Source organism: Polyodon spathula, chromosome 11 (genome assembly GCF_017654505.1).
Source record: "Polyodon spathula isolate WHYD16114869_AA chromosome 11, ASM1765450v1, whole genome shotgun sequence".
In the NCBI taxonomy this organism is placed as follows: Eukaryota; Metazoa; Chordata; class Actinopteri; order Acipenseriformes; family Polyodontidae; genus Polyodon; species Polyodon spathula.
In genome coordinates this window covers 25,253,750-25,281,197 of record NC_054544.1, presented here as the reverse complement: position 1 = coordinate 25,281,197, position 27,448 = coordinate 25,253,750, and the positions used below count along the sequence as shown (strand labels likewise).

The 27,448-nt window shown below is 38.3% G+C and overlaps 1 protein-coding gene across 1 annotated transcript; it reads right to left on the bottom strand.

Annotated features, from left to right (window-relative positions):
* Positions 1–1,275: 1,275 nt before the first annotated feature.
* LOC121323562 (cytochrome P450 27C1) lies at positions 1,276–24,149 on the bottom strand. Its single transcript, XM_041264689.1, has 9 exons — positions 22,881–24,149; positions 7,729–7,919; positions 6,620–6,819; positions 6,232–6,441; positions 5,646–5,809; positions 4,273–4,439; positions 3,535–3,613; positions 2,831–3,034; positions 1,276–2,132 (listed from the first exon to the last, which is right to left on the bottom strand). Exons 1-9 carry the CDS (start codon positions 23,169–23,171, stop codon positions 2,016–2,018), a joined length of 1,623 nt encoding a protein of 540 aa, XP_041120623.1. The 5' UTR covers positions 23,172–24,149; the 3' UTR covers positions 1,276–2,015.
* Between the last annotated feature and the right edge of the window lie 3,299 nt (positions 24,150–27,448).

Genomic DNA, 27,448 nt, shown 5'->3' with positions numbered 1-27,448 from the left:
GTAGTACAACTACCTATAACCACCATACATACTCTTGATCTTTGGTTAAAAAAATTACAAAATGGTGGCATACTTCAATCGTAGTAAGAAACTACCAAAAATGTATTAATTATCAATGCCTGTTTTAATATATAATATTGTAGTATTCTAGCTCAGTGTGGTTCAGGATGAAGAGACAGGAAACGGATATAACTTTAGAAGCTCTTTAATTGAAATTCCAAACAATCCTCAAAAGGGCAGATAAGTCAGAGAGACACACAGGGAACACTCAGGCGGGGATGACTCTAACACACACATAATTTAACTGCAGGGGGATGACTCTAACACACACATAATTTAACTGCAGGGGGATGACTCTAACACACACATAATTTAACTGCAGGGGGATGACTCTAACACACACATAATTTAACTGCAGGGGGATGACTCTAACACACACATAATTTAACTGCAGGGGGATGACTCTAACACACACATAATTTAACTGCAGGGGGATGACTCTAACACACACATAATTTAACTGCAGGGGGATGACTCTAACACACACATAATTTAACTGCAGGGGGATGACTCTAACACACACATAATTTAACTGCAGGGGGGTGACTCTAACACACACATAATTTAACTGCAGGGGGGTGACTCTAACACACACATAATTTAACTGCAGGGGGATGACTCTAACACACACATAATTTAACTGCAGGGGGATGACTCTAACACACACATAATTTAACTGCAGGGGGATGACTCTAACACACACATAATTTAACTGCAGGGGGATGACTCTAACACACACATAATTTAACTGCAGACACACAGGACAGGGCAAGTCAGAAACAAGCATTAAAACGACTTTGTACATAAAATAAAGTGGCCCAGTTTGGCAGAGTGGTGCCAAACAATCATAACAGTGTCCCCCAGCATTCAAATGAGCCTTGTCTGTATGGCCCAGGTCCGGAGGCTCTGTCACAGCAGGTTCTCCCGTTGCTGTGTGTGTTTGTGGGGAGACAGTCCGACAGGTGGCGCTATAATATAGTAGATATTGAAACATTATTCTTTCTTGACTTCAAATACCCAAAACTTAATTCATGTTTTTAGTTTGTGCTATTCATGCCTTCCTAATTAGTAATTTTTGCTCAGAATATATTTTTTCAATGTTTTTGTCCAAAAACAATACATATTGAAATGCTCAGTACAACATATTGAGGCTTTCCCAGGTATTACCATGAATAATAATTCAAAATGACCATTCAAGAAACACCACAACACGAATAGAGTAAATACTTTATTGCACAAAAGAACTATATAAATATAATACAATACAATATAGTAGACAGACTCATTCTATTACACTAATACTGTACTCCTGGGTCTCCATTAGACAAGACAAATACAGCAGCAGATGCAGCAACATTTTTTAGCCAATAGGGGGCAGTAGAGGATGTACTGAGGATTTGTACTGATGGAGAAAGTAAAAAAAAAGCTCAAACATCTGCTTGAGATAGCACTTACATTATATACAAATAAGACTTTTTCAGAAACCAGCTCATTCAAGGCAGGGTAGATGCTTTCCTGTAGCTACTTCCAGTCCACAACATAGAAAAGCATGTTTTCACAGAGGGACTACTGGAATACTAATGACGGGCCTCCTTTAAATAATTTTTTAAGATTGTTAGACAAATGTTGCTGCTGTCAACCCACAGCCACATGTGACATGTTACAGAAAATAAGACCTCAGACATCTGGAATAGGGAGAGAGAGAGAGAGCTCTTCTTTAGAGTCTGAACTGCTTTTATATTTAATGGCAAGTGTCTACACTTTCAAAAAGGAAGAGGCTAAATACACAGCAGTATCATCACTTTAGTTTACAGCAAGAGGCCAACATCTCAATTCCATGTTAAGGTACAGTTTCTGGAAATTTGTTTCAAATTATTTATTTATCTATTTATTTTAAAGTGAATCTTTAATGAGAAAGGTGAGCCTCTTCAGGCTATACAGCAGTAGTGTTGCCGCTACTCCCGGTCGACAAACCTCAGGTTGATAGGTGCCGCCGGACACAGGAGTCCGTGGGTCTTGGCGTGAACAGGCTTGGAGTGGGGAGACATGTCAATCCGGAAATTCTGGAGCATCTGGGAGAGAAACATCAAAGGCTGTCAATTAATTGTTCTATTGTCAGTTGCCACTGCAAACAGAGACAGTGGTTTAATGCTGGAATGCAGAAAGAATGGCCCAAGCCTGCTGAATAGTGACACTGGATTTCAAAGGCACATTTCCTGAGAGGGACAGAATATTAATAAACATGAAAGGTAGAGAGGACCCTTGGTAGTTTTCCATGCTGCCCCCATCTCACTACAAAAAGGATATTGCTGCTCTAGAAAGAGTGCAAAGAAGAGCGACCTGAATTATTCCGGGTTTAAAAGTTATGTCATATGCAGACAGGCTAAAAGTACTGAATCTACTCAGTCTTGAACAAAGTACCAAACAAACTATCTGCGGCGATCTAATTCAACCATTTAAAATTCTAAAAGGTATTGACAATGTCAACCCAAGGGACTTTTTTGACCTGAAAAAAAAAACAAGGACCAGGGGTCACAAATGGAGATTAGATAAAAGGGCATTCAGAACAGAAAGTAGGAGACACTTTTTTACACAGAGAATTGTGAGGGTCTGGAACCAATTCCCCAGTAATGTTGTTGAAGCTGACACCCTGGGATCCTTCAAGAAGCTGCTTGATGAGAGTCTGGGATCAATAAGCTACTAACAACCAAACGAGCAAGATGGGCTGTATGGCCTCCTCTCGTGCACTTGTAATAACGCTTGCGTTTACCCGCACGAGTGCCAGTTGCAACTCCAGCTCTGCAATCCTCTTGCCGATGCAGCTCCTGATTCCATAGCCGAAGGGGATGGATCCAAAGTTATCCACTCGATCCATGTTGTCCTTGCGCACCCAGCGCTCCGGACGGAATTCCAATGCAGCCGGGAAGCACTCGTCTTCGTACGATGTGGAGTAGTGGCACAGTGCCAGCTGGGTCTAGGACAAAGAAAAGGGAACATGGGTGCTTTATGGGTCTATTTTAAAACCCCAATTTCAACACTCACCCTTTATTAAGAAGAATACTTGTTCATTTTAGAACCAACAAGTAGGTAATGTATTTGCTAGAAACAAAATCTATGTTTAATGTCCCTTAAATAGAAACTAATTAAAGACAATATGGCACAAGATTTCTGCAAATTTTAGACACGTTCTAAGTATGAGAGGAAGTAATTTGGCCCATCAGTGCTATAGTTCCTAGTAGCTGGTTGATGTTGAACCTTTATGAAAGCAAGTCTCAAAGGATCCCAATGATTCAGCATCAACAACATGCCAAGGTAACCCATTTCAATACATGTTGAAAATCTCCTATAATGTTGTTACTATATAAATAATCCACAAGTTGCATCTTTTTTTGCATGCATATAAATCCTACTATAAGCTTTTTCTCTGTCACATCTGGTTAGTGCATCAACCCAAATGAAGGAAAATGCACTTACCCCTTTAGGAATGAGGTATCCTCCCACCACCATGTCCTCATGCATTACCCTTCCATTGCCAGGCAGCACTGGGAACAGCCTGTGGAGAAAGCAGGTACCAGGTTAAAATCAGGCAGTAATCTCCTTGCAACCCATGACATCTTAATAATGCCTCTGATCTACTCTCTGGCACACACCCCAGGAGAGTTCTTTCAATTTCACCATGTGTGGTCAGATCAAATGGAGTGCAATTACGCTTTTGTACTCTTCAGGAATCAAAGTGCTGAGAATTTGGGGAACAAAAAGGCATCCACCTTCTATATGGACAAATCTAAATGCGCAAAGTGTACTCCTGGTGTTGTTCAGTACAGTCTAAGGTAAAATAAATCCCTGTGGTATACTGCAGTCAATCTGACCTACAGCAGAGGAAGTGGAAACAATAGTATCTTAAATTAGATTTTATTAAATAAAATCATATCTATTTTCAGCACAAGAAATAAAAAGGGGGAGCCAGCTTATGACATCCTTTTGTTTGTATTTTGTTGTGTTGCTTTTAAGTTGTGCAATAAGAAAAAAAAGTGAAGCACTTAAATGCAGTTCTTTGCGTTGTTCCTGCCTTACTGTGCAGCCCATACCCTACAGCCCAACAGAACTGCAGCACATTGTGCAGCCATTAGGTGCACCCCCATTGTACATTAAAGCAAGCAATGGAGACACGTGACATTTATTGTTGCAGCGAGGTGCATACAGGACACGTACCGGAGCGTCTCCTTGACGACCCCTCGGATCAACGGCAGCTGGGAGATGTCCTCGGCGATGGGAGTCTGGTTGCGGCCCAGATTGCGGACCACCTCATCGTACACGGCCTGCTGGACATGGGGGTGCCTGGCCAAGAGGTAGCTGCACCAGGACAGAGTGAAGGACGTCTGGGAACAGGGACACACACACACACACACACACACACACACACACACACACACACACACACACACACACACACACACACACACACACACACACACAATCATAGTCACTTAAAACTCACAGCCCTGGCCCCCACCCATTGATGTATGTTGCTGTACGGTTTAATAAGTAGAATTATACAATAATTGGTGTATAGTTTGTGATAGGGAGGACCCTATCGCTGGTTCTTTCGTGGATGTGTGAAGCTGGGGCGTCTAACAGGAGACACATTGCTAGGCAACTAATTGAGCAGGTAGGCTTGCCCGGTGCTCAGCTCGGGCAGGCTGCGCACAGCTCGAGAAGCGTCTGCACAGCCAAGCTACAACAACGGACGCTTTGTTTACATCAAGGAGAAGCTTCAGCTCTGCAGGATAACTGCTACAGAACCTTTCAACTGCAAGACAGTGCCTGTGAAGGCTCTGCTCAGCCAGGACGGCTGTAAAGACCCAGAGTCTTTGGGAGGCCGGGACTTAGGAAGCAACAGCAGTAGGTAAGTTTAGGAGATGTTGATCCCCACCAGTATAGAGAGGATAACGTAGTGTAGCAGGTTCCTGGCCTTGTGTGGCAAACTTATTTTTAGCTTTGTTTTACCCTAGTGGCAGCACCTGTGTTTATTAAATCTGCATGCCTGTGTGGCGTGTCAACACCCAATGCTCTGTGTCTGACCCATTACTACTATTATTCAGTGATGACCCACACACGTAACACTTCCCTGTTACAAGTTCTATTAGAGAAGTTTCACAAATAGCAAGATATACTTGATGTATCAGCATTTGTCAGTTATTGATGAATTCAAGTTTATAATCATAACTTATCCTCAGTCCCTTTGAAGTGATGTATCAATGGTAAGTAACTACTTCATATATTTATTTGTTTTTATGATGTTTTCAATAACAAAATGAGCGGCCCCAATTCATGGTGCTCCAGTACTGAATTTATACTTCAGAGCCTGTAGAATCCTAGTTACCAGTTGCACAGTTTAGAATACACTTGAAACTTTGTATTTTTTCACTTTGTGTGTGGCGATTGTATTTCTGAAGTACCTTATCCAACATATGTACGTTATCCAACATATTCCTGAAGATTGCTTTGAAGTAGACAAGTGTACAAAGCATGGTGAGTCAGTTAGAAGTCTAGGAAGTCCCACAATAATGACATGAGAGCTGTACCGTGTCCACTCCAGCCAGCAGCATCTCTGTCATATTGGCATAGATCTCCTCCACAGTCATCTCCTTGCTGACCAGCAAGTGGGTCAGCAACCCTCCTTCCACCTCCTCCCCAGTGTCCAGCTGCGCCTGAATCTCTGACAGCTTTTTGTCCACGTGAATCTGACCTGCGCACACACACACACACACAAACACACACACACACCGGTGTTCACTCGGTGCATCAGCTAGAGTGCATCACACACAGGTAACACTAGCAAGGCTTTTCAGGTGACATCATTGCAATCCGAACCTACGAGATTAGATTACTGATTTGTAATGCACATGTTTACAAGCCTGCTTCTGTGAGTTATAGCTTGTCAAGTCTTTAAATTAAAGCAGAGTACAGCGCTTGGTGTAAAAGTTTTGACAATATACAGCATGCATTTTCTTGGAACTTAAAAGCATCAAAGGTAATCCATTTTCTTACTAGTTATTACCACCCTTCCACCATTATTTCCGGTGTTGAAATCAAAAAAGAAACTTCAGATGGCTGTTTCTCACCATCAATACCAGGGTATATTGTATGTTATAAAGGCTGTAGTCTTACTGAATTTAAAAAGCCCGTCCCAGGAGTTGCAGAACTCGATCCAGGGTTTGGGGATGATTATGCGGAGCCACTTTGGGATGGCCCCTGCATACATGGTGGTCTTAAACATGCTGAACATCAGGTGGAGGGCCGCGATGTACTCCAGGCTCTGCTTGGGGATTTCACTCTGCAGGCAGCCCAGCCTGGCCTCATACAGTATGGAGGCAACTCCTGAAACAGACAAACGGCTCAGAGAAGCAGTGCTGGTGCAAATCACCAAAGAATGATGTGATCAAAACTTATCAGTCAGCTCTCTGAAAACATAAACAACTGCAACACACAGACAGGCCAAGGGATAACGTGACACACACATGGGACCTTCCACTGTGAACAGCGTGATGCCTCTCACCCTCCATGGCGTATTTGAAGTACAGATCGTTGATGTTGTTCACAGTTTCCCCATCAGCCGCCTGGCTCCGCAGGCTGTGGATCCTCTTGATCAGATCTGTCACCACTGCGTTCACATCGTCAGAAAACATTGCCACATCTTTGGGCTTCATGATCTTCTGCCTCAGGACGCTGCGCATTTTCAGCCAGTCCTGGCCCTCACTGTGCTCATTGAACAAGGCATGTCAGTAACACGCTTACCCCAGATGGAGGGCATGTGCTTTCTGGCAGAACTGCAAGTGTGAGACTTCTATTGCTAATGGGGGTAAGCGCCATCCACAGTATGTGAAATATAAGCCTATTGTGTGATTCTGATGAAAACAAGTTGCAACAAAAATTGGATTGTTCAGCACTGGTTTATAAAAATAAAAACAGGACAGTTTGTGGAATAATTCCTTGTAACAAATGTGTCAGTAATATATGCCCCACCCCACACAAAAAAAATTAAAAAACAAGAAAGTTTTCAGTTAGTCCCATACACCTCACAGATTCTGATACTTCCAGCAGCTCTATAAAGGGTGTCCTTCACCAGTTTTAATGGATAAGCACATACATTTAGAGTGACATACAGACTGACACCTTCAGATTGGGACACTCAGTATCCATAGCACTCTGTCATTGCTGACCAGTTTGATTATCAACTATATCCTTCAGTGAGTTATCCTATTTTATACTACTTATTTTTATCACTGCTTTTTAAAGTAATAATTAAAATGACCAACTACTTTACTGTATGTCATTTAAAGGGGCATGTTACCTGTTACCATCATATATTTAACTATTTTTCCATGTTGTTGCTTATCAGTAAAGCACTTTGAGGTGATTTACTGTAAAACGCGCAATTTAAGAAATAAAGATTGATGGACAGGCTGGCGCTAAGACCTGCAGCAAGAGAAGGTTATACAAATAGATGTTAAGAGTCTATAAAACAAAATAAATGAAAAAGGTATGCCTTTTTCTTCCCAAAAGTATCTGTTGCACTGGTAGGGGACATCTAGAGAGGATATTTTCATACTTTATAAAGCAGCTGATGTACGAGACGCTACCTCTTTCTAAGCAGGAGACACTCACGCAGAAATGAGGCCGGTAGCCCTACCCCTCATGTCACGATACTCTTTCCAGGACTCCATGTTGGCTCTCTGGGGCGCCTGGCTCTCAGCTCTCAGCACCTGAGCCACCATGTCCTTGTCAGCAATGGACACCACAAACTGGGGGCCAAAGCGAGACTTGAAGATCTTTCCATACTGCTGGGTGTGCTGTTGCTGCAGAAAACAAGAGCAACAGGGGTGTGTCCGTATGAATATTGCCTGCCCATGATCTTTGTCTTTCTATGGTATGTATACAGAGATTGAAGAAACAGCCACAATTTGCAATTAACCCTCTGGCTATAAAGGCTCATCTGTCTGAAAACGAGCCTTTTATATATCGCATAGAGTATGCAGAGACCATGGTCTTCAGTATCCACATCTATGCTATTTTAGGGACTCTGGTATACAGGGGGATCCACAATGTGTCACTAATCAAAGATGCCCAATCAGTCAGTCACTTTTGATAGGATCATCTCCAAAATCAAATTTGTGCATATTTATATCATAGGTCAATAAAATTTGCATTCAATCATTTTGGAGCAATCTTGGTACCAAACAGCCATATTAAATAGAAGGTAACATTCAAAGCCACCTAACACATCACCTTTGAGATAACAAGTAGCACCACAGAGAGCAACAAACAATACTGCAAGAATAAGTCAGACAGGTTGATCTTTGGACTGATTGATTGCTGTTTGAAACAGGCTACTGACTCGACTGCTGCAGGGGGTAGAGAATTATGTATTCCCTGGAACCTTCTCAGCAACTCTTTGTCAGCTTCTTTCTTGTGAGACACATGGTTATCTGCAAGGTCTCTACATTCCTTGACGGTTGAAAGAGCAGTCCGGGGGACAAGCCTGGGTTGCATGGACGTGCAGGAGTGTGTGCGTGTGTGTATGTGCAAAGTTGCCAACCATGAGTGCCACCCCACCACTTCTCTTGGGCAGGGAGAGCACCGTTTCCATACTTCACGTGTTGAATATTTAACTGGTTTTCTCCTGTTACTAATACAGTATATAGAAATATACATACCTTGCAAGATAAATAATGAAAAAAGTTTGAATACAGCGTGCCTGGTCTGGAACAACAGGTGTGAATAATGTGTAAGTGAGGTGAAGGGAACCTGTATCATTGCTGTGTTGAGGTGTCAGCATTTTAGACACATATATAAAAAAGAATGTACATAAAATAAGTTAAACATTTATTTAAAAGATAAATCTCAATCGCAACAAACAAATAAAGGGCACCTGTGGCCTTATACAATTTTTTTTGCAAACAGATTCACTTCTACTCATTCGCTCTTCAGCAGCTGCAATAGGACATTGAGACAAGCTGATTCTGGACCAAACCATTCAATATACAAGAAGGGGGAGTGTATGGGGAGGCAGGGACTGCAGGCAGTGAGGTAGGCTTGAGAGAGTGGGGGGAGGGGGGAGTAGATAATAGCGACCCCAACTTCTAAATATAGCACTACACCACTGTACGGGGTGTGTTATGGAACAAAGAAAGCACATGGTCCCTTTCCTTCCAAGGGATTGCTAACTTCCAATTAGTCACAAAGAACAGTATCTGTTATATCAGATGTTGCCTCAGGACATGGAAAACTAGATCAAGTGGTGACTTCTTTTTTTTTCACAATGAAATAACTTTAATTATGCACAACTTTGTTGTTTTGGAAGCCTACTTTTAGAGCTATTTCTTAAGCCCCATTTAACTTACTGGAAATTATTTAATAGCATATTCTTGAAAATACCTGTGGAAAAAAAAGTTAACAGTGTCACGTCAATTTCTGCTACCTATCAAATGTTCCTACTTTGAGTACTGCACAGACTATTTTCACCCTCAACTGCGCATGCCCAGATTTTATTTTTCCTTAAGACCGAGGACGCTTATGAAAAACTGCTACCTATTGTTTTTGGATGAGAAAGTATGTGTTGTGTGAAGTTACATTTTACTCCACATGTAATAATTAGCGTTACATTAAATACAGACAGCTGGTGTTACTGAATGATAAAGTGTACTATAGAGCTAAGTACATTTTTTATTAAAAAAAGCAAAATAAATAAAAAGGGAACTATACGCGGACTGCTGATTTTTTTTATATTGAAGCGTAGTGTTTTCTTGACACTATAAGTGACCCTTAAGTACACCACTGTAAAATTGTTTTGCAAAAGTATTCTTCTTATTATTATTTTTATTATTATTAATATGGATATTTCCTGGTGTGTATTCCGATAATGTTGTTGATATTAGTTTTGTTTTAACTTGACCAAGAAAAAAAAAAAAAACATTTATAGTTACAGATGACATTTTGGTGCAGGTGGGAGATTTTGACAAGGCAGCAAAAATGTGACGCCGATACATGTCATATTTTCCTACAGGGGAGGCAGACAGGGAGTATGAGGGGTTTATACGGAGCTGCAGCGGGTGCCGGTGTTCTGCCATTTTCTACTTCCTGCCACTTTTTGCTTCCTTCAGGAACTGTGCATGCTCTTTTGTTTTGTGACAATTCATTTATTATTCACATTGATCTTTAAAAATGGAAAAGAAAATTGCTGTTTTTTTTTTTTTTTTTTTTTTATAAATTGTGTGGTTCCTGACTGTTTTCCTCATAACCCCTCACAATAGAACCCCTCCCCCTTGTTTAAAAGGCATGTCAAATGCAGACACACTAAAATAATTGAATCTATTCAGTCTTGAACAACGAAGATCAAGCGACGACCTGATTCAAGCATTCAAAATTCTAAATGGTATTGACAATGTCAACCCAGAGGACTTTTGCACCCTGAGAAAAGAAACAAGGACCAGGGATCACAAACGGAGATTAGATAAAGAGGCATTCAGAATAGAAAATAGGTGGCACTTTTTTACAGAAGAGAATTGTGGGAGTCTGGAGCCAACTCCCCAGTAATGTTGTTGAAGCTGACACCCTGGGATCATTCAAGAAGCTGCTTGATGAGATTCTGGGATAAATATGCTACTAACAACCAATCGAGCAAGATGGGCTGAAGGGCCTCCTCTCGTTTGTAACCTTTCTTATGTTCTTATGTTTTTATGACCTCAAAGGTCTCTTCTTCAGGTGAAAGTCGGAAGCACAATGAAAGAGTCACATAATTCCCTGCAAGTGTCAAGTTCTGAGATAATAATTAATTCAAACTGACTGACAGGACTCTAATATAGCAACAGATTCATGCGACTCAGGGATGGGAAAATTTGGCTACAGAATACACAAGTGGCATTTTCTGACCTCAATACAACTTGCCACAATTCACTACCTTCTGTACCCTATGGAATATACAAGGGTGGCAATTTCTGGCAATTATATACAGTCTGTGCTGCTTTATCAGGACGCATGGGAGAAGGAAAAATATCCTGAATAAGCGACTGTCCCAATTAAACGAGAGGCAGTTGAGACGACCTTAGTCACACTTTTTTGATTCTTATTGAAAAAAAGGCCCATTGAGAAGAACAAAAATCCTGATTATCAGGATCCCGATTAGGCGGCATCAACTGTACTGCCACAATTTCTGGCAGGGAGGCATATTCTGGCAGTACACTGGCAGAGAGAAACGCCACGCAACGTCAAATACAGTCCCCCATAGATTAAATTTTTGCCAGGTAGTTAATATTAAAAACTCTCCTCTGTTTATGTTTAACACTATGCTGCCAAAGCACTTTAAAACCGATTGTATAGTATCGATGACCTTTTTTTGCGTGGGTCATAGCCATGACTATGGGCCATGTCTTTAGAGCTAGGATGGGTGAGACATATATTATAATATATTATAATTACAAGGACGCATCACACACACCGCCATTTTAGCTCACTGCAGATTCATCAAGACACTTGTCAATTTGCAAAGTCTGTGTCTCCGGTTCTACAAGTCCAGGAGTGTTGATCTACAATTCATTTGAAAGGTAAGTACTTGAACTAACTAGCTGTTCAGTTATTTTTTTTAACTTTATATTCACTTTAAAAAAAAAACAACAACAACTTTTGAATGATTATTTTGTTCATCTGTGTAAGCATGCATGGCAGGGCAGGGAAGGCAATAACTTTAGATACAGACAAGCCTAACTACTATACCAGCATCTGAGTGGTTATTTTTATTATTGTTTTTTTTTTAATTATATAAGTATTTATTGTTTTCCTTTTTTGAAAACGTTTCTCCTCAGGAAATGGATAGAGGCAAAACTAAATACATGCATCTGATGCCTAACTAGCTGTCGGGCCATTTTTTATTTACTTTTTTCTTAGTTTTTTTTTTTTTTTTTTTTAAACGTTACATTTTTATTTTAATTGTTTTCCTTTTTTACAAGGCAAAACTAAATACATGCATCCAATCTTTAACTAGCTGTCAAGTAATTTATATTATAAGCTATGTATTTTATTATTAGTAGTTTACTTTTTCTGTGTTCCTTGTTTATGTGTATGTATGTATGTATGTGTGTGTAAAAGGATGAAGAGTCATTATTTAGCTAGTCACTATTATTATTTATTATTATTATTATTATTATTATTATTATTATTAATTTACTTTTTGTTTCTATGTCTGCATGCGTGTGTGAGGATGGAAAGTAATTATTTAGTTGTCGTAGAAGTTATTATTATTTAGGTATGTATTTTATTATAATTATTTGCTTACTTTCTTTGTTTCTGTGCGATTTATTTATTCTATTTATGAAAATAAAAATCTTGCTATCAAAGTTTAAAATTGCTTATTTTTTAATAAAAAATGGAATTACAGAATCAACCTCTTATGTGGTATTTATTGTTGTGACCTCTATAAACATTCATAAATACACTTTTATCACAAACAAGGTGATACAGTTTCCAGTCTCAGTTTTTGGAAAGTCTTCATTTGCCTCTTCGGAGGTTGTTTCTCGTGAAATGCCATGCACTGTAAAACCTTGTGTATCTCTGCAACTGTACAAGATATTTCATTTCTGGTTTTGGATTTAAAATCCCTGGAAAATTGCGCGGCTCCTATATGTGCTAAGTTTGTTTTCTATATAACCTGGAAAGAGGCTGAAATTGACAGTTTTTAAAAATATTAGTTATTATACATTTTTCAATATTTTTGGAAGTGTGGCTTATATATATATATATATATATATATATATATATATATATATATATATATATATATATAATGCATTCAACAACAAAATACATTTTATGATTGGAAACAGCTACTTAATGTCTTTCTGTGGCTATATTCGGCTTTAATTTCTGATTTAAGGTTGCCAAACTACAAGCGTTAAAACACAAAGTGGTCATATTCATGCCCTTATATGGTCATTCTGCTTAGGCAGCAAAGGGTTAACAGAGCCCTCAGAAAAGCCTCATAACAATTGTCATAGTGTTAATGCATATTGTTAAGTTGGTTTAAGAAAGTTTTTATGTAAGATTGGAAATGAACTAAACTCTTAAGTGATGGTTAACACTTCACATTCCATGGTAGAGTAAAGGAAACCTTTGGTATTTTAGTGTAAAGCACTATTACATTTTATTGTAAAGCACTATACTGTTTGCACAATTTAAAAGAAACAAGTCTAGATAGTGTTTTAACGGTAACATTTTTATTTCTACAGCCTGTCTGTTCTGTGATAGTGAGATGAGTGCGTCTCTGAGCATGACAGGCTGGTGCTGGTTGGTCATGCCCAATTTTTCCTCCACCTATAAAAATATATCAACAAATGTTATCAATACACATTAAAAATAACAAAACAATGGCTCTAGTGGTTGTTTCCATAAAAAGAGAAAACATTCAAATTAGTAAAATATTAAAAATAATAACTGAGCTACAGGTAAATATGTAAAACAATACATATGCAGACATATATACATGGTTAAAAGATATATATATATATATATATATATATATATATATATATATATATATATACACACACACACACACACACACACACACACACACACACACACACACACACATAATGTTCTTTGTACAACTTCAAGAGGAAAGTCACACATGCAACAAAAAACATTGACAATGTACAACCAAAAAGAAAAAGTTCCAATAATGCTCCAACACCCCATCCCTGGATCTGCCTGCCCATCAACTGTCACTTCCCATACACATACCTTGCACTCTCATTACCCCTTGCACTCATTGTCATTATTGGTCTTGTTCATCATCCTTACTGTTGGAAATATATTGCTTCATCCTCTTTCACATATTCTTGTATATATGGGCTAAATGTCTGTCCATGTGTGCCCTCATCTACCTGTGCCTTGCCTGCATGTTGTCCGTGTGTCTTCCTAAAGCATACTTGTCTGTGACTGTGACGACGCCTCTCCCATTCCCTGTTCATCTTTCTCTCTGTAGTAGTGCTTGTAAGGATAACCAAGAACACTTCAGTTTGTGTTGAGTACTTTCCTTGGCACATACGTGTCTCAGCATCTTTATTCTGGTTACAACTCAGCTGATAAGGGAATGAGCATTTCAATTGTTTTCTTAGATTGACAATATTTTTGTTATAGACATATATACACACACATACATATACAGTCTTAGACTGGGTTGTGGATGCGGGTGGTCGTTGTCCACTCCCTTTTTTTGGTGAACGGCATTTTTCACTTCCTTGTTATTTATCTTGATAGCAGCCTATTTTATTTCTCCCCAGTACTTCATCGTTTAATGTTCCCGACGCAGCTTTTGCTTGTATTGCAACTTTTGCTTGTTGATGCCATGTGCTCTCCAGCTAAAAGAATATTATCACATAATAATAACGTGTTGATTCCGTTTGACATTTCTAAAATAAACTAAGTGAAAATGAGTATAAGAGCTGACCCAGTGGCGTAGCCACGGGTGGGCCTGGGTGCACACCTGCACCTATGTGAATGCCAAGTTTAAAGTACATTTACTTTAATTAATAAATAAATAATTATATCAACTGTGCGCCCCGAAGGCGTATGTTTAAGTTTAGGTCAAATAGGCTATTTTTTTTAAATGCCTTAGGTTTTAGCCAATCATATCAAAGTAGTAATTGTAATGCAATATTTGGGTCAGATCTTCCTCTCACACAATGAATCATTTGCAAGCCACGCTTGATTGACAGCTTGCGAGGCAGTTGACGCGGATCTGATGAAAGTGTGTCTAAAAGTCCCAGATGTTTATTTTAATGTACATTTTTAAAGTAATATAGTAGTAGTGCGGTGGACAACATGGAAAAACAAATATGCACTTACTTTTAAGAGTTTAATAGAAAGGCTCGAGTGCACAAGTTTAAGACAGCTGGCTAAATGCTGACAAATACCTTAAAATTGCTATCCTTTGAAGAGATATGTGTGATTTTCTTGAGTGTCATGACTATATAACTGCAAGCCCCAATGCTTTATCTTGTGTAAGGTGGAGCGGAGACAAGAGGATAATAACTAAGCAATGGTAAGTATGACTGACTCGTATTTAATAATTGCTTAAAAATGTAATACTGTGTTCTCGCTGGTTTGGTGACGCTGCCTGATTGACTTTTTAAAAAGTGCATTCATTGCGAATACATGTAAGTACATTTATTTTCTCTCTACTTAAAACATTTTAAATATTTAGTGGTTTGAAGTGTTCCGTCTAGACAGTTTTCCATCTTAAAAATATTTTGGGAACTGAAAAATGAGTGTGTGCTTGGAATGTGTACTGTAGCAATGGCGGGCATTGGCAAATTGAAAGCTAATTCCGTAAGCAAAAAATAAAAGTTGCTTTCAGCCTTGCAATTTACTGTGAAAAAATAGACATTTTATTTTCCTTACAGTATTTCACACTGAATTCATACATTTAGCATCGCTGTTACTATAGTTACTATGGCAACGCTGTCAAACAAATTCCAACTTCATGATTGGTGTTTGAGTCATACTACAATGACCTAGCGAGTCAGTGGCATGTATGATGTTACAATTTATTAATAATTTGAAGGTATCTGTGGTTTTAAAAGTTCATAGTTATTTCTATGTGGTATTACAAATGTAAAGGAAAACTTGAGTTTTGTCATTTAAGGTTTGCCGTTAACTTGTGATCTGTGTATACAATTTATTTTAAAGGCAGCTGTTTTTTGCAGCCAACACAATATATTTGTTTAGCTGTAACTGAGAAAATGTAGTGAAAACGAAAGCAGCCATTTTTACCTGGAAACAAGGTATTCTCAGCACAGCTAAAATTTTAGTTTTGGTTTGAAGGCAGCAAGAGCTTAGCGTAATTTATGCAGGGTGACTTACAGAGGTAACAAGTTATTACAATATAGCTAAGGGATTTTTTTAGTTTCTGTATGCACTTTTATTGTCAAATGAAACGGTTTTTGCAGTTATTGTGCACAATGTGTTTGTTTCTGTAGGTTGTAAGCATATGTGCTTTGTATTTGTAGTGTATACATGCAAGTACTGTTATAAACTGCAAAAAATGTTCACCTTGCTTCACTCGGCACCATACATTCTCAGTCTTGGCTACTTTGCTCTGCTCAAACCCCAGGGAGATATTTGCTGTATTCAATGAGTTTTAAGTGATTTAAATCATGTCTGTAATGTAAACTATTCTGATAATGTCAGACCTTTGGTACTTGCCCATCCACCCGAAGTTGGGGCCCACCCAAATTTTCATTCCTAGCTACGCCCCTGAGCTGACCTTGTTTTTTTCCCTTCCAAAAACGACAAACACTTTCCAAACAGACTCTAAAATAGCATTTGCTCCAGAACAGCCACTGACTCCTTTCTTTGTCCACTAAAAATCTGACTGTGCACTCACAGTAGACAAAAGTAAACATTTTGTAGTAATGATGCATCAAAATTGGCCTTGACAAAGAAAATGCACTTAGACGCAATTGGTGAATCTGTCATTTCGAAGACGCAATAAATCAGAATTGCCCCATTGTCCATCAAAAGTAAAACTGTACACATATATTATACTTACTCCACTACATTATTATGAATTTCAAGATATAATACCGTGCAATTTTGCAGGAATGAAGCACCAAAATCGTCTCAGACAGAAAAAAAACAATAACAAAAAAAACACTGACGCAATAGATGAATTGGTAAATGAATCTTTCACCACAAATTTGCAAGAAGGTAGACACTGACTTTTCAAATAAACTCAGCTGGTTCATTAAACAGTGTAAATGTGGTCAACCTCAAAAACAACAATAAAAATACAAAATACTTACAACCCACAATTGGATGGCAGGGGTTTTTATGAGTAGGAGGAGTAGGGTGACTAAACAGACTACTTTTTTCATATATATATATATATATATATATATATATATATATATATATATATATATATGAGAAAGTAGTCTGTTTAGTCATCCACCATGTTGCATAAAAGACAAAAAAAGTCCACTTGTTTGTTGTTTGCAGAGACTGGGTGAGTCGCACACTCAAGGTGGCTCAATTGTATCCTTATTTCATTTTAGACTTGATGTTGAAGAAAGTAAAAAGCAAGCGGCAATGTTTTACATCTGAAAAAGAATACGTGTCTTTGTGAGGTGCTAGAGATTTAAAAAAAAAAAAAAAACATCAGGTGAATCCATATAGAAGTCAGTAGATGTAGCCAATGAAATAGAATAATAAGTAATTAACTCATTAGTAAAGTATCTCAATGCAAGATAATTGGTCCTGACATATACTTAAATAAGTATGATAGTGTAAATATTATTCTGTCATTAAAAGTACATTGTTATATAATGTCTTGCAATCGCATAGTCCATGTTGGAGTTACGTCTATACGTATTTTTAGTTGTCTTTTAGTATGTTCAACATAGACTAGGCTACACGGTCATTTAAGTAAATAAACTACATGTGTAGTATTGCAATTGATGAAACTGCTTATATTAAATTTATCTCCAGCCAGTGGTTGGTTATAAAATGTTGTGTCATGTGTATTAGAACAGTGGATACATTTTCCACATCGGAAATGACCATGTGGAGCACTGATTGTAGTTCGCCAGTTTCCATTACTTTTGGGAGTTTTATGCATAGAAGATACCAAATTAACTTTAATGTTTCTTCCTCATTTAAAACTAAACCTGGAATTGCAGCAGGGCGGTAGAAAAGTCCTGCACATATAAAAGGGGGCAGGGCAAAGCCCCGCTATAAAATATATTGTTTAAATATGTTAGAACGGGGTACTGCCTACCCCTGTGCATATTTTGTATTATTATTATGATTAATTGTTTAAAATAGGATGGCGAAAAGCCATGCGGTTTGTTATTGTTTTGGGAATTTTACCTCATGCAGAAGATGACCATCTTCCGAGTTAATACATTGATTAACTGTTGTTAATCGGGAGATGGTCACCTGTATAAAAGCCTGCAGCTTTCTGAGCTCTATGAGAAGGTGTTTTAGAGGAGTGAACGACAACAAGAGAGCACAACTACGAAACTGAAAGAACTGGGTAAACTTACCCATATACGATCAGTGAAGGTGACTGGCTAGCGTGACCTAGATATTTAGTTTTGTGTTCCAGAGTTTGTTTTGTTTACCTTTTTATTTTCGCTCTGTGAGAAGTATTTTTTTTATTTTTAATTTAATTAATTAATTAATTAATTAAATAATTGGGGCTGATTTTGATGCATCATTACTACAAAATGCAACAGTAACTTTTCATGCAATACAAATACCCAGATGTTTCTAACTTGTTTACCACAGCACTGAAGATGGTCAAACGACCGAAACGTTTGCACTGCACTGGGCACTTTATTTGCTTGTTCTTTGGTCTAATAAAATAATGTTTTTTCGCTTGCTTCGATTATGCAGTGGTTTCCTTGTCACCACTCTCCTGATCAGTGTGCGGATCCTTTTTGATTTCTGCTATCTACGCACCTGGTTTCGTTTGTTTGGGCTTAGTTTGTTTTTGTCTTTCTCCAGGTTTTTTTGGTTCTTTGATAATAAGTTATTTTTTTTTATTTTTATTTTTTGTGTAGTTCTAGAGTGTTTTTTTTCGATTGGTATTACGACATGCTAAAAATGTTTATTTTTGGAAATTTAACACAAACAGCGCCCAAATGGCTACAGTATCTTTCGGTTTCTATCAAATAAAATAGACTGAATCAGTGTTAACTCTCGTTGAGAAGCAAGATCTGAGAAAACTGGCTGACTTCACCTCTCCCCAACATTTGTGATGTGGATTTATTTAATTTGTGGTCTTTTATTACGTTTAAAAATGCATTAGCATTATAATGAGTGCTACTGCGACGGGTATTTTAGTTTTTACCTTGTAGACGTTTTGCTCTTTTTACGTTTTAACCCCTTCAGTGCTAGTGGGCGTAACGCGTACGCCCACTAGAGTTCCTAAAGTGCTGAAGTCAAATGATGCGGAAGTCAAACACGCAAACAAAAAGGTCTGCATTATACTTTTTTATAGTGCTTTGTTTGGCGCAACTTTTGATGGATACGAAATTTAAGGGATCTAAGGACCTATTTTTTTAGTAAACTTAATCTTACTTTCAATAGTTATTTTTAGAACTGATCGATCGATTAATTACTCTATGCTGTCTGTTGTACCGTGGCTAGCAAGTATAAAAGAAGGATCGGACAGACTCCCATAATTCTGAGAGAGTCTACCCGTAATTCTATACGTTTTAAATCACAGGCGCCATTATTGGAGCCCATTAGTGCGTGGAAGTCAATGGGAGCACACGGAAAGTATATGATAAAATGCGATTGTGGTTCAAATTACCAAATGTTACTGTCCATTAAATGATATTATTATAAATATTTCACACTTCACGTGCTTAAGCATTTAAACTGTCCTTCCAAACAATGCTATTAATCCAAAGCATATAATAATAACTAGAAAAAACATACATGTTTTTGTTTTATTTATTTTTTATTTTGTACTCTTAAACATTTTAAATGTATGATCATTTCTAGGGCTTGACACAAACCGGTAACTTAGCAGTGTAAAATAGTGTAGTTTATTGCCTTGCTAGTTATTTGTGTTCGCACTGCCGCCTACCAGATTTGTAAAGTACTGCCTTAAGGGAAGCGTACTGTTGATTGTTTCGCCCAGTAGAAAACAAACATACTGGTGTTGTTATAATCCTGCAAGATGTCCCTTCGTTTTTGTTTATTTCAAGTTTAAGTGCCACCTCGGAGGCTACACATATAGCTAGCTATACTATAAACCCGGTGTCGTAAACATTAAATGCTTTCTGTACTGTCGATTATAACTAATTATACATTACGTACACGCATTAGGATAAATAAACGTTAAGCGCGGCCATGTCAATGTGAAAGTAATGACCACATCAATGCTTCAACATCCAACCAGTTCACAACACTGACAGACACTATGAAAAAATCCTCGGTTTTGTTGGACGTACGCAAAGCCTGCGCTGTAAAAGCAGACGCGAAATTTTAAACAAGACAAAAAATTGGTTTAGTATTACTTTCAAATGAACCATTAAAAATGACAGTAAATATAGCAATCCAGTAGATCCTGATACGAAACGCCCATTAACGTGTTTCCGCAAAAGACTTAGCAGAGAGGGCTCCCACCTAAGCCACGCCCACTCTGTCCGATCCTGCTTTTTATTATCCGTGGGCACCTGCGGTAGTAATTCAGTGATTGGGCACGCTGTGTTTGACCAGTCGCTTCCGACATTTTAGGATATGTGGAGATGGTTTAGTCTCGCAAAGCGTGAATGGTGGATTGAACACGTAAATCAAACAGTAAACGACTGATGCCTAAACTGGCCAATAGGATTTCTCCGTGTTGTTCAGTCCTGGAATCCAGTAAATGAAATAAACAAACGAAAGTTTTCTGTTTCGGATCGTGGTTTGATTTGTGTAAATCCCGAATGCTATAACATCTAACAGACCCACAGGAGATATTTTGTCAAATTTTATTTTATTTTCAACAGTTATTTTCAAGACTAATCAATCGTTATTGATTGCTGTATACTGTCCCAGGCTATGCTGCACCATCCGCCTTAATAATAATAATAATAATAATAATAATAATAAATAATAATAATAATAATAATATAGTATGTAGTTGCCCTAAAGGCTGCGAGTGAGTAATAGGTTACAGAACATTAGGACACGTGTCGGGGGATTCAGGGTTTCTAAGTTATATTTTGAATTTAGTTTTTTTTTTTTTTTTTTTTTTTTTTCCATAGATAGTTAACATATTAGCAGTGCAAGACACATGCAATTTGTCTAATTACCATGTTAGGAAATTACTTTTTTAGGGTTTTAAAGTGCCACAGAAATTTCGGGGTTTTTTTTACAATCATTTAATCTGCAATATCTCGATCAGTTGAGTAGATATGACCTAGTAAATTATATCATTGAAAAATTCAGATTTCTGAAATATATATGTGTGTGTGTGTTTTCTTTAGATACCTGTGAGAAACTTGACTTTTAAACAATTCAGTCACAAATTCAAGAAAAACCTCTAGCAAGGCCAGTGTTATTTAAAATGAATGATTAAAACATCGAATTAAGGCATACAACCCCTCGATTTTGTATCAGTTAAAACCAAATTAGTTTAGATGAAGGCATAGTGTTAAAATATTTCCAACTTTCCTGCTCTGATTGTCTTTGAACATGTTAATCGTGTTTTATTTTGTGTTTTAAATATGTTGTTATTAGATATTAGAGTATTGAAGATTTTGGAGAAGATTCTGCCTGGCTTAGCATGCAGTAATAATATTTATTTGATTGAATGTCTGCTATTGGTGTGTGGGCTGTGGTCATTTTGAGGACTAGGACTTCGCTATTGCATTGTGACTGACTGTGCTGTCAAAGAAAACAGTGCCATTTTGAGAGATGTCCTGCAGTGTGTTGTTGCCATACTTTTTTCTATATTGTGGACGAAATAACTTTGTTCTCCAGTAAAAAAAAAAAAAAAAATCATTGTCTAATCCTAACATTTTTTAAACATTATACCAGGCATTTACTTTATGCAAAATACCTTTATTATTATTATTATTATTATTATTATTATTATTATTATTATTATTATTATTATTATTATTAAAAATGTTTGAAAAAATTTTGGGGTACCAGTTAGGGCATAATAGATTATATAGTTATGATAAATAGATTATTTTCCAGATGGTTTCATGTGGGTACATCCTGCATTAACATTTTTGAAAATCCAGTATTGCACCGACTATAGCCTTGCAGCCACATAATATTTCTCAAGAACAGGCAAGGATAGCCCTAGTTTAGAGAGTGAGCGCCTCCTTTTGTTATTTCTGACATAACGAATACAAGTATAAACGTTACGATTAAATAAGAACACCGCGAAAATCCTTTTTAGTTTTTACTCTGCACTTTGAATCGCGTGACTAAATCGTGCTAACTAATTGTGAAATTTATATATACCGAGTATCAGAAGAAACGTATCACTATTATAACACATTTCTTTTCGGGAAAAAATGTATATAAATGATGGACATTGACAATGTTTTTGCTTTCTTTTTAATCACTCGATCATTCACTCTTGACCATGTTGTTTGGACGCTAGATATGGAGTGACTTCAGCTTTTGAATTGCAAGTTTGAATACAAGCAATAAAGAAAATCACAGAAAAAAACAAACAACAAAAACAAAAAAAAAAAAAAAAAAAAAAAAAAAAAAACAAAAATGCCACGTCTGTCAAGAGCAGCGCCTTGCAATCGGCATATCGCGGTCTTGGGTGCTCACACACAGCCAGCAATTTCAAATCTGGCGAGACTGTATAACCAGAAACACTGTCAATGACAGGCCACGAACTGGGAGACCAAGAGTCACAACACCTGCCCAAGATCGAGAGATCATTTTGTAGCATCTTCGTGATGTCAATTGTTAATCAGCACACAGTTTGTCATTTTTCGATAACATCTAGTTAATTTTATCCAAATATAAGTGGTAAGTTTCTTTTGATGCTCAAAAAATAAGTGAACTACAAATCAGACAGTAGGCGCAGTAATGTCATTTTTGTACAAATATAAATATTTAAGGGGAAAAAAACACAATGACAATGGATTGTTGTCTTTTTTGCTATGTAGCCTATTCAAGTAGTGGAACAGAAATGCAACTAACATTATTACAACAATCTAGCAATAACCTACCGCCTTCTTCACCAATTGTAAATATATAAACGATTTTTGATTAATTAAAATCATAACTACCTGAATTTCATGAATCCTGCTAAACCCGTCCCGCCAGAAAAATTCAACCAAGTTAGTAAGCGTTTTCGGACCGGGCATCTCTTTCAAACTCTTGACTCGCCCATCTTTCGCCATGACTTTTGGCTGCATTAGCATCTCCGGCAAGACCTTCTCCTCAGCCGCTGGTGCCTGGCTAGCCGAAAGTTTCGGAAGTCTGTGGAAAGCCGCCACATTGCACACCATGTGGAAACTCTCCGACTCTAGCAGCGTCTTCCTACATGTGTTTTGGAGGATATTTGTGAAAATAGACATTTTAAATGTTTTTCGTTAGTGTTTTTTTTTTCTTTCTTTCAGTATTTTCCTGTTTAAGAGCACACGATGGGATTACAGATGTGTACTGATTTGTCCCCGTCACCATGTGTTTATAAAGGCTGACTGCTAAAGAAAGTTTAAATGCGTTGTGGGTTGGGCTCACATACCAAATCAGCATTCTGTAATCAAAAGCTTTTTAGTTTCTAAGCAAATAACAAAGACGGGATATACTTTAATCTTTCTTGGTCAGTTGATGATTAGTTTGAGCAACAGGCCAGATTAGGAATTAATAATAAGCGATATGGCTTTCTGACCCTTTACAAAAAACAAAGGGATCATACTGTATAATCAGGATGGGATTTGCTGTGGGATAACACGTGACGTGAATGAATATTTGTTTTAATGCAGTTATCAGAGAAAGCTGGCTTCTACTGGTTATACAGAATAGTGGGGTGTATTCTTAAAATAATAACAAACACATGTAGAATACTAAGTAATGTGATATAGTTATAAATATTAAAATTAATTAAATGTCGGTTAAACTTAATTATGCAGTGTCACAAACGTGTACAGAGGCTAAACATGCAGCGGCTGTGTGAGGTGTTTGTCTCGGGACTGGCAGTGGAATATAAATTTGCTGTGCAAAGAATGCTGTTATTGGGGGAACTTTGGAGTCGTTCATTTCTGTCAATATTTGATCGTTAATGATTGTTTTCTTGTCCTTTTAGTGTTGTCGTGTCCAGTTATTGACTTAGAAGGTTGTTTTGCTTAGTTATTGTTAGTGCTGTATTACCTTGGCTTGTGTGAGCGTTTATCTGGGATAGTGACAAAGCTTTAAAAATATATCGTTAAAAATAATAAAATAGTATAAAGTTAATTTTTGAAAATGTTAGTGGTTCATTAAGAGCTGATGCAGCAAAAGAAGATAGTGGCTACACAACTCTTGTAAAACATCAGTGATTAACAGAAACACCTCGAATACCCCAACAAATCTACTTATTAACCCAGTTAAAAAATATATTATTTTACTTAAATAAATAGTAAAAAAAAAAAAAAAAAAAAAAGTTTTAGTAATACATGACTTAATACTAACGTTATATTAAAACGTAATATTTAAAGTTTTGTGGACCTCTTTCATATATTGACACTGAAATGTAAAAATAACATGTATACGTAAATATGAATGTGTTGGTACATGTTTGTAGAATGAACACACATGTAGCCTGTATAATTATTGTGGTGGTACAACTACTTCTAGTGAATCTCGCTAGTTGAAATTATATGACAGGCCGGGATGCAAAAAATAAGTAGACAGGACAAGAGTGGGGCGGGATTACTGAAACGGGTATTGCGCATGGTCATATGACCAAGGGATGTATTTTCTGACATCGGAGTCGGGGGTGCAAGGAATGCAGCTGCACCCGGGCCCAGCCTTTGGAGGGTACCAGCTCTGAGTCCGTTTCTTTTTTTTTTTTCTTAGCCCACTTTAGTGACGACGTAAAAAATATAGAGATGCGTCTAATCTACTAAGATTAGAAAAAGAAACCGTAGCAAGGTAGTATTGGTAGACTGTCAATCAAAACAAATTCGCAAATCACAGCTAAAAGATTGTCTATCAGGAGTCGGGATGCAGAGCGAGCGCTGTGGTAATAGGTTGGTATTAAGGGCATGTGTTTGCTCTGCTGGACATCAAAGGTACCGCAATGCACAAACAGCACCCCCAAATCACTGTCAGCCATGATGCTAGAAGAAGAATTAAAAAATCTAATTGATGCCTATGATTAATACCTTTTATGACTAATTTGACGCTATTCATTTTTAACTTTTCAACTTTTTCATGTTCCGAGAAAAAAAAAAAATCTGTTATGTTTTATTAAATGTATCTTCTTTTGTTTCTCCATATCACACGTCTGTTTTGTTTTTCTCTGCCTTCACTACCTTTCAGTCTCCTGTCATTGAAATCCTGAACTGTCATTTGCATCATTAACATATATGTTTCTCGTTTAAATACTGAATAGTTATTCCACCACTTTTATGTAAAGTGCACCCACTCCACCTGTCGGAAAACAGCAGAAAAGTGTTTCATTTTATGATGGAAACAACGTTCAGTATAAGAGTCGGGTTAAAACAGATGGACAGCGAGTTTCAAACTGTTGGAAGACACTTGATATTCAGGGCCATTGTGTAAGTTTACACAGCAGTTAACTCATTTACAGTTGCACATGATACACGCACACTAGGGAGTGATACAGGAATTAAACTTGAGTTCCGTCCCATCCTGTCCTATCATAAATTTCTGTCCCATCCCATCCAGTGAAAAATGTTTCAATGTAGTTTTTGTTCCCATCCTGTCCCACCAGAAAGTTTCCCATCCCATACGGTTCGGTACATATATATATATTTTTCAATCCTGTCCCATCCCATCTTATCAAAAAATGTCCTGTCGTGTCCCATGATATTTAAGAAACAGAAGAGACTGATTTCTTTTAGACTCGCTGTATGACGTACATGTCAGGCAGGATATTTTTTGGGTTACCCTTTTTTTCTTGTGTTTTTAATTCTCATCCTGTTCCCAGTTGAATTTTTTTAATTTAATTCCCTATTGCCATATTACCTATTACAAGAATATCAAGAACCACACCAACATACTACAACTGTTGACAACAGAAAAAAGTTGAACTCCCAATAAGTTTAATTAATCCAATTTGCTGAGGTTGACATATTTAAAATTATTTAAGGTATTTTACAGTTTTACTGTAAATGTTAGTTGCAATCAATGATAGCAAGATGCAGTGGGGTTGAACTGAATGGGTGGGCTAGTGACATCACTAAATGGGATGTGTAGATTAAAATGAGTGTTGTGGATACCCATAAGTCTTAGTTTGATTTGATTTGCTTCATTTTACAACATCTTATATATATTGGCTTAATTGTACACCATCTAAAGTTCTTGTAGCTTGCTTGACAAACTAAAGTTTGGCACTGTACTGCTTTTCCCGCAGCCTTCAGTTTCTCTCCCAACTGTTCCGTGAGATTTAAAACTCTTTATTCCCGGTCCCACCCTGTGGCAGAGCACAGCTCTGCTCTTTAGAAATTGGCAGGGATGGGATTAAATTCCCCTACCTGCCTGGGTTCTTTGTGTTCAGATGGCTGGGGCTGATTAGATGATTAGTTTAATTAACGATCAATCAGCACCCAGCCACCTGACATAAAAGGAGGCCTCTGCTTCTCATTTGAGAGGAGGGAGCTGAGGAAGCAGGTTTGTGTTTGTGTTTTGCTAAAACCAGTGAAGGCATTGTCCAGCCTGCTTTATTTGTGTTTAAATCCCTTTATTTTGCCCTTGTGCACCTTTATTTTTGTTTATTTATAATAAAATTAGTATTTTTTTGAAACTGCAGACTGTCTCTGGGCCTCTATTCACTCGCCAGCCTGCCACATTTGGTGTCAGCGGTGGGATAGCGACACCTAGAGGCTCAGAGCAGTATTTTTTTTTTTTTTTTTTTTGTGGAATTTTTGGGATTTTTTTTTTTTAACATGGGAAAGAAGAGCAGACAGCGGCAAAGGCAGGACAAGGAGCAGCTGAAGAAATGTAAGCTGCTGCAGCCACCGCTGGAGGACCCAGCCAGCCTCTTCCCCTGGTGTTCCTGGTGCGGGAAGGAGGACCATCGTTGGCAGTCCTGCCCAGATGTGCCACCGGCAAACTGGTGTGGCCGGTGTGAGGAGGACGGCCACAACTGGGCAGGATGCCCCTACAACCAGGCCCAGGAAGAGGTGCAGTGTTCACCCCGGGCATCAGGGGCCACCCCACTAACTCCAGCACCACCACCTTCACCACCGTCCCAGGAGATCTGGGACTGGTTGATGCACCCTGAGGCAGACCTCGTCCACGATCTCCCCATAGTTATCAACACGCTGTGGCGTCGAGATGGGGAGAGGTGGGAACAGCGGGAGGAACAACACCACCCAGCGTCCTTCCCAGAGGTTGCCCTCATGGTGGTTAATTACCTGGCGGTAGACATGGGAGATGCCCCGGTGACTCCAATAAAGAGGGGTGAGCCGCCTTCCCGAGAGCCAGAGAGGAGTGAGCTGCCTTCCCGAGAGCCAGAGAGGAGTGAGCCGCCTTCCCGACAGCCAGAGAGGGGTGAGGAGCTGCCGCTCCCAGAGCCAGAGAGGGAGGAGGAGCTGCCGTCGCTCCCAGAGCCAGAGCGGGAGGAGGAGCTGCCGTCGTCCCGAGAGCCAGAGAGGGAGGAGAAGGAGGAGCCGGCGCTCCCAGAGCC